At 46.4% G+C, this 8,327-nt stretch overlaps 1 protein-coding gene across 3 annotated transcripts in view; it reads right to left on the bottom strand.

Moving 5' to 3' along the window:
- Eif2ak4 (eukaryotic translation initiation factor 2 alpha kinase 4) overlaps positions 1–8,327 on the bottom strand; it is a 92,645-nt gene that overhangs the window by 35,883 nt on the left and 48,435 nt on the right. For all 3 annotated transcript variants that reach the window (XM_021183477.2, XM_029471630.1, XM_029471631.1), the window contains 5 exons: positions 7,931–8,053; positions 5,127–5,231; positions 3,013–3,070; positions 2,218–2,297; positions 1,065–1,166 (listed from right to left, as the gene is read on the bottom strand). In XM_021183477.2, the coding sequence (XP_021039136.1) occupies positions 1,065–1,166; positions 2,218–2,297; positions 3,013–3,070; positions 5,127–5,231; positions 7,931–8,053 (468 nt within the window). The remainder of the gene's footprint in view (positions 1–1,064; positions 1,167–2,217; positions 2,298–3,012; positions 3,071–5,126; positions 5,232–7,930; positions 8,054–8,327) is intronic.

Here is an 8,327-nt window from a genome sequence, read left to right as displayed (position 1 = left end):
CCTCAGTGTGTGCACTGCTGACTCAGGAGCAACCTCAGTGTGTGCACTGCTGACTCAGGAGCATCCTCAGTGTGTGCACTAACTCACTTGTCTGCTGTGGTCTATTAGTGCGGACAGGGTCTTGCTCATGTGTAGTCCAGGCTGGCCTTGAACTCATGCCCCGTCTCTCTTACATGCTGGGACTGTAGGCATGCCCCTCCATGCCTGCCTTCTTCTCTCCAGACACGTTTCATGAGGAACAGTCCAAATTGCCCAGACTTTACTTTCTACTTTCTTAATGCCCCATTGTCATGGGCACCCTTGTCCGGGCTCCCTGTAACACTCACCCCTATAAGCACAAACAGCAACTGAGGCAAGGGTTTATCTCAAAAACATGAATGGGAATTTCACTGGGAAAAACAGCTCAAGTGACTGCTGAGAGCCACATTGTGTGTGTGCCAGGGTTAGCAAATTCTCTACCACAGAGACCTGGCTCCAGACTTCAGATCCATTTTAACTTCTGGTCATTCAGATTTGCTTTAGGTACCTCAAAACCAGATCCATCCAATATAAACCTTTATGTTTGGAGGGGGTGAGAAGATAAGGTCTGGAATGTCATATAGCCTAGGCTGGCTCGCCTCAAACCAAACTGTTCCTCATCACTGGGCATGTTGACAGGGGTGTGCTTTCTCTTACTAGAACACAGGACAACATAGGCTGACAAATTTAGTTACCAAAACCACTATGCTGGCAACTTAAATGAGGTGACACTCCTTGTCCCAAAGACATTTTACTGAAAACGACAGCATGATCAGCTTACCATGAATTGGACAATGGGTCATTGAAATTAGAGGAGGCAGCCAGGCTTGGGGCCGTGCACTGCAATCCCAGCATTCAGAAGAATAAGAGAGGGGAATCTCATGTTTCAGGCTAGCCTGGGCTACTGGCTAAGACCGTTTTGTTTTTTAAATCAACAATTGATAGCCCCTTCTATTTTATAAATATCAGGAAAAAGTCCTGCTTTGAGTTCAGTATCTCCACTGAGGATACTGGAAATTTATTCATCAAATATATCTGACACCCACATCTCGAAGTTGGTTGAGAACGAAAATTCTTTCTGAGGCAGTCACCATCGGGTGATAAGACATCTCAAAGAAGATAATTCCCAGGCTGAAGAGATCCACTTTCTGTGGGGAAAACAGAAATTGCCTTTAGAGAGTTCTGATATCAAAATGGCATTTCCAGGAGCTTGGGGGTTTAGTTGAGAAATATGAAGATCTGTTCTGAAACAAGTTTTTAGACCTATAATTTTAAAAACAAATCATCCAAAATTTTCACTGAGAAATGATGATCACAGTGAAGCTAACATGTCTATCTGCTAGCACAGTTGCCATCCCTCCCACCTCCTCTCTCTCTCTCTCTCTCTCTGGTAAGAACATTTGAGATCTAGTCTCTTGCGCTGTTTAAACTTATTGTACAGAGTGCATTCACCTTACCACGACCCTTTCTTGATGCTTGCTATTCCACTGCTTCAGCCTTTCCCCTCTTTGGCAGGCTCTATCCATGCTTATCAGTGCTACTGATAGGACCAAGCCTGTCACTTTCCAGGCAAGTGCTCTACCGACTGAGCCACACCCCTAGCCCTCACTTATCTTTGTCCATTCTTTATTCTGAATGGCATCCTTGTATGAGTTTCAGGACGTAGCTTGATGGTGGAGTACCGCCTAGAATGTGCAAGGCCCTTAGAGTTGGATGCCCAGAGCTGAAGAAAGCAATTCTGAATGCCTGCCAGGCCCCACTACTGCCTTGCTACTCAGTTCCATTCTTCACAGGCCTCATCCTAATTAAGGGCATTTCTCTTATTGTTTCCTGCTCAACATGGGTTTCGCCATCACTGGGTCAGCTCTCTGACCTCCTGTACACAGCTGTTACTCCCAGTGGCTGCCTTGTTCCCTATGTACCTGACGGGGGAGGGGAACAGCATAGAGGCTAGCTCCCATAGTCCTAATGGAGAGAAGAACTGCCAACTTCTGCAGCAACGATGCCAGCTTCCGTTGCTGCCCTAGGGCACTGCTGCAAGCTCTGCCTAGAATGACTGTTCCTACTTCAGCTGGTCACTAAACCCTACATGGTACAGTTCTGATGGTCACACTTGTTACTTACTCTGAGACCCCACCCCACGCGCGTGCGCACACACACACACACACACACACACACACACACACACACACACTGTACCTGGTTGTATGCAGACTTGGTGCTTCCTTGGACCTCAGGGCTTACATACAGAGCAGTGCCAACCATGCCAGTCAAATGGCCTATGGAGGAAGGGAGGGGAGCATTTCAGCCAGGGACTAAGTTATTCCTGGTGTTGCTGTTTCACAGTGCTCAGTACTGAGCCCAGGGCCTTGTGCATGCCAGTGAGGGGCAGTGAGCTACACCCCTAGCTCCAGATAGAGTAAACTTCAAACCAAAGGGCTTCCTCCTAACCCCTAGTTATATTTATTTATTTGTGTGGATGTGTGGACGCTGTGGCATGTCTGTGAGAGTCAGAGGACAACTTGTGGGAGTTCATTGTCTCCTTCCACTCTGTGGGCTCAAGAGGCTGACCTCAGGTCATCAGGCTCCTGGCAAGCAACTTTACCTGCTGAGCTGTCTCGCTGGCCCAGAACAAAAGAGCTTCTTTATAAAAGAGAGGCTGGGCTGGATCTGTTATCTGCTGTCCCCCCACCCCCAGGAGGAAGGCTAGGCCTGGATAAAGTCCCAGGAAGGTTGGGTTTGAGGTAACCTTACAGCACCAACACTTTGGGCCCCCAGGGGACCATCATCACCATTGTTCTACTAATGGCAGAGCTTATGCTTCTTAAGAATAATTAACATAGCGAAAGGAAAAAAACCTTAAACTCCCATAAAAACTATTTAAAGGATAATTTCAATTTGCTTCAGAATGAAGTCTTTATAAGTAAAAGGCAGATTTCAGGTTGAGAAGTTTTATGGTCTCCTTTTAAACACAGGGATGAACTAAAGGCTTACCTGAAGGGTCTGACTTAATCACTCGATCACCTGCCTGGTCGTCCGGTTTACCTTCAGCCTAAAACACAAGTGAGGATGGATTAAACACAAGTGAATACAGATTAAACGCATGGATTAAAGGGGATGGATTAAAGTCTTCCAGCAGTTCATGGCAATGGCTCACCTGTTTCTAAGTGAAGACTGAAAAGCTAACAAGGACCTCAGAATAATTATTACCTGGTTTTTGACTTAACACATTTACTTATTTTTTATATTTAGTTCACCCATTCATGCAGGGCTCAACGGAAACCCAGAGAAAGCAAGAGGAAAATGAATTCACTGGACAGCTCTCTTCAGGACTGAAACACCCAGACTCTTCTAGAAACCAATTTATGTTCATCCCTCAAACTCCAGGAATAGAAGCTGTTTATCAGGAAGCACAAGAGAATTAAAAACAGTGACAAACATTGCTCTACCTTTCCTAGTGCTACAGCCTCTTCTACGTCAGTTTTGCTATTTTTTTTTCCCTAAAGGTTGGTCACTAACTTGGCCCCATTGTCCCTTGCTGAAGCACACACTGGACTGTTTTGCCCTCTTTCACACAGCTCTAATGGTCACATTCTAAACCAAGTCTGGTGGTTTGCATGAGATCTCCTTCATAAGTCTTGGGCGTCTGAGTACTTGGTCTCTAGTTGCTGACTATTTGGGGGAGGCCTAGGAGATGTGGTCTTGCAGGAGGACATGTTCCGGGTGCTGTCACTTGCCTTTTGTTCTCCTTTGCTGCAGGTCCCAAATGCACACATTTTATAGCCGACGCATGAGTTCTGACAAGGCCTGGGCAAAGGGCAGGGATAAGGCTGTGTGCAGCTTGCTGAGACTGTAGAGCCTCTCCTCTACTCCCAACACCTCACTGGGCTCTTTAGTAGGGGACAACATCTCACCATGTCATCCGGGCTTGGTTTCAGCACTTCTCAATACACTTTATCTGCTCTGCTCAGGACCCAGTCCTTATTGCTCCTCCTCTATCTCTTTGCTGTGGTGGTGTCAGGGTCTCACTCTGCAGCTCTGGCTGGCCTAGAACTTGCTATGCAACCTAAGCTGGTCTTGAACTTGTGATCCTCCTGCCTCTGCCTTCTGAGTCCTGGGAAGACAGGCACCTACTTTCACTCCCAGCTTTTTTCTATCTCCTCACTCTCCGCTCCTAACTTTATCTGCGAAATTAGCCCTGGCGGTCCTTCTTGTCACTGTCTAAATTCCATTTTCTTTTTCTGACCAGTCTTGGAATAAGCTGCAATTACTACAGATCATGGGACCTAAAAGCTAGCTTATGATAATAGAGCCCTGGCCCTCAAAGCTGCCCAACTTCCAAAGACTTCTTCTTTATACATCAGCTTTTCTACACTTCACAGTTTCAGCCAGTCAGAACATGGGATGTTCACATAGCCGAGTGTGCTCACCTCGGCTGTTAGCTCATGCTGGTGATTCTTGTCTTGGTTTTACTGTGCCCTGCCCTGGACTTTGGCCTGCTAGACTCCCACTGACCTTCTAGGGTCCATCTGGAGTGCCACTGTTATATGCAGTCTTTATTTTCCTTTGGGTGATGGGGGTCCTATTATGTGGCCCAGGTTGGTCTTGAATACCTGGGTTTAGCTGATTAAATACTTCACCAGTGCCACAGCACTGGGTCTACAATGTTTCCTGTTCCACATGGCCACGCATCTCCTCCTCTCCTTACTCTCATCTCACTGTTTCTTACCCCTCACATTAATTAGCTCTGTATGCTAAACTAATCAGTAGTGTCAGAGCCAGTGTTTGTCCAGGACTGAGACTTACTTTTGCAAGCCAGTGGAAAGTTCCTCAGATGCAGAGCTTGTCAAATGCCTAGTAAGGAGACCCAACTGCCAAATTATTTCATATGCCTTTTACCTAAACATTGTTCATAAACCAATTAACTTCACATCCCTAAGATTCAGAACCTAAGACACACTTGCAGCCTGTCTCTTCAGACTTGCCTCACAGTAGAGGAAGACATGGCAGGGCACAGGAGATCATTATCCCATCTCTGTGTTTCCAGGGTTATTAAGGTACCCAAGTCATTTACAGGCATAGCCTAATTAAAAAAAAAAATTACTCACAGTGAAGGCTAGATGGTCTGTGGCCAGGCCAAAGTCACCTATTTTTACATGGTCATCAGAATCCAAAAAAATATTGACAGGCTTCAAATCGCGATGAATCATTCCCTGTTGGAAGACAATGAAGAGTCCAGCAGCTGCTTCCTTCCCACCCAGAACTCAGCACTGTTTCCCGACTTGAAAGGAGGAGGGTTGTGATGACCACTGGATGAGTCTTCTCCCATGGACTTCCTGGTCTCTGGAATGTCCTGTGACCTCTGACCTCTCTGCTGGTGGTCCTGGGCAGGGGCAACCCCCAGGCTCTGCTCCCCGCCTCCCCAGAGACTCCTGCTGGCTTTCCCTGTGCTCTGCTCAGGCCCTACTCTCCTTCCTCTCCTTTCCTTTGCGCTACTTCTGCCTGCCACACTCCTGGACTTGTCCTCTCATTCCTACATCTCCCTGTTTTGCCTCTTTCATGAGCCTTGCACACTGTTCTAACAGTTCAGGTCTATGCCACCAGCTCTCAGGAGGAGCTCAATGATAACATCACAGGAGTCCTGCTTTCTCCTCCTCAGAAGGGCTCAGCATGCTTACTGTTCTACGCAGAAGATGCTAAATGTAATACAAACTCTTCTCTGGTCTTTTGCATGGTACAAAGGCATATACCATAAGACATATACTCCTCTGGCTCTGAGAACAGGCATCCCTCTCAAGCACAGGTTTGCTGCATGTTTGTGCCTCTGTGTATGTAGGTGAGGCACAGAGAGAGGCCCAATGATGCCCACTAGAATTCCCTTTTATTTTCCACCTTGCAAATTATGCCATGTAGATTCCATGGCTTCTCAATATTAACAAGGCACAGTATAAACATTTTGAAGTTCCAAAAAATTGAGGCAGAGGGGAAAAAGCCCCAACATTAGATAATTCCATGTTTAAGACATGAGCACTGTCTGACCCCGGAGCCAGGCCTAAGAGCCTTCACCTTGAACAGCCAACTTCTAGCCTTAAAATGCCATTTCTACACACAGCTAAGCTAAGTTACTGAGCCCCACTACTCCCTGCTAGGCAGCTCCCTAGTTCCTCCAGGTTCCCAGGAAGCACAGCATTAGGTCACTGGGAACCAGATCTGTATGTACGAACCACATTCTCACCCTACACGGAACGGAACAAAGGATCACCTGCTGGGGATTAGTTCTAATGCGCCCAAACTGGGAATCTGCGTGTCCAAATGCTGAAGGGCCCTGGCCCCAATTGGTTTTTGATTGATCAATAAAGAGCCAAAGCCCAATGGCTGGGCAGAAAGAGAGAGAGAGAGAGAGAGAGAGAGAGAGAGAGAGAAAGAGAGAGACAGAGAGAGTCAGAGAGAGACAGATGGGACTTCTATGTTCCCAGGAGAAGATACACGGGGAGGAGAAAGAAAGGCTCTCCGCCAGAAGAAGGGAATAGGATGGACCAGGCAGGGAAGGAACAGAGGGAGCAATGGAGGAAATGTAGGCACAAGAAGAAAAGTGGCCTTAGAAGGGCTGCCCAGAGGCGTCTTGGACAGCAAAGAAAATGAGGGCACCCAGAAGGAGCCAGGGCAACAAGATAAAACATAGATTGAAGAGGTGTTAAGTCAGGAATGCCGCAGGGGGGAATGTGCTGGCTGCAGGGAGGTTTAGAAGTGCCCACCATTGAGCTAGTCAAGGCATAACAAAATTAGTTGGTGTGTGTGTGTGTGTCTTTCATTCAGGAATCCAGAGAGCTCTTGGGCAGGTGCAGGGCGTGTGCCACCGGTGCGCCAGGAGCCAAAGCAGTTAACTAATTCACCACTGCAGTCATCCTCAACACTTTGTACATCCAAATGCCTTCCTTACAGAGTGTGGGCAGACATCTTGTAAAGGGTCAGTGAGCGAATATTTTGGTGCTCTTAGGCTATGTGATGATAAGACAGACACCATGACCAGCAAGGTGGCTCAGCAGGCAAAGGTCCTTGTCACAAAGCCTGATAAACCTGAGTTTAATTCATGTAATTCACATGGTAAAAGGAAAGAAAATTGTCCTCTGACCTCCACATGTGCACAGTGGCATTCACTGGATCACACACGTATATACAAATAAACAGATAATTGTAAAAAGACTATTTGATCATGCCCATAGTTCCCCCCTTGTTTTGTTTTGTGTGCTTATTCTCCATTTTCTGTTTGATTGTTAATATAAGTTTATTACAAGTTTATAATTTCTATAAGCCAGGAAGATGGTTCAGTAGGTAGAGTATTTGCTATAAAAGCTTGAGGACCTGAATTCAGATACTCAACATCCACATAAAAGCTGGGTACAGAGAGTGGCAGACAAACAGACCCTGAGGGCTGGCTGTGCAGCCAGCTTAGCTGAAGTGGCAAGCTTGTGTGCAGCAAGAGACCTTGTCTCAAAACAAAACAAAACAAAACAAAGAGCAACAAAACTTTTCTTTTGATAAAGGCAACTTACTAAAAAAAAAGAGTTAAACTAGATTTAAAGTCTATGCCCATCAAGGCTGGGAGTACAGAATACAGCAGCAGGCAGGCAGGCATGATGCTGCAACAGTAGCTGAGAGCTTACATTCTGAAACCTCAAAGTGACACACTTCCTCCAACAAGTCCCTACATCCTAATCCTTCCCAAACAGTTCCACCAACTGGAGACGAAGGATTCAAATATTGTGGGGGCTATTCTCATCCAACCCACCTACATCCACAAGTACAAGGGGAGTGTATCCCTAATTCCCACAACACATGCACAAATCATGCAACATAAATGAACAATTTATGTAAAGAGAGGTATATAGACATGAGATGTTATAAAGGTTACTTTCTCATGGATATAAGCTAATCCATCCAGAATCTCTCGGAAAAGCCTCCAGAGCCGGCTGGTGTCTCGGAACAGCCCCTGGTCAATGGTGTCCCGCAGTGTGCTCTTCTCGCAGTACTCCATCTACAGAGAAGAACAAACCAGGTAGAGCCGATCACACCGAAGGCTCAGGATAAGGAGGGGAGCTGCAGTCAATACAATAACTCATTGTAAAACTTATAACAGGGTGTCTTAGTCAGGGTTTCTATTCCTGCACAAACATCATGACCAAGAAGCAAGTTGGGGAAGAAAGGGTTTATTCGGCTTACACTTCCATACTGCTGTTCATCACCAAAGGAAGTCAGGACTGGAACTCAAGCAGGTCAGAAAGCAGGAGCTGATGCAGAGGCCATGGAGG

This window comes from Mus caroli, chromosome 2 (assembly GCF_900094665.2).
Source record: "Mus caroli chromosome 2, CAROLI_EIJ_v1.1, whole genome shotgun sequence".
NCBI lineage: Eukaryota > Metazoa > Chordata > Mammalia > Rodentia > Muridae > Mus > Mus caroli.
Note: the sequence above shows the minus strand (reverse complement) of the source record. Positions and strands in the feature narration are given on the sequence as shown.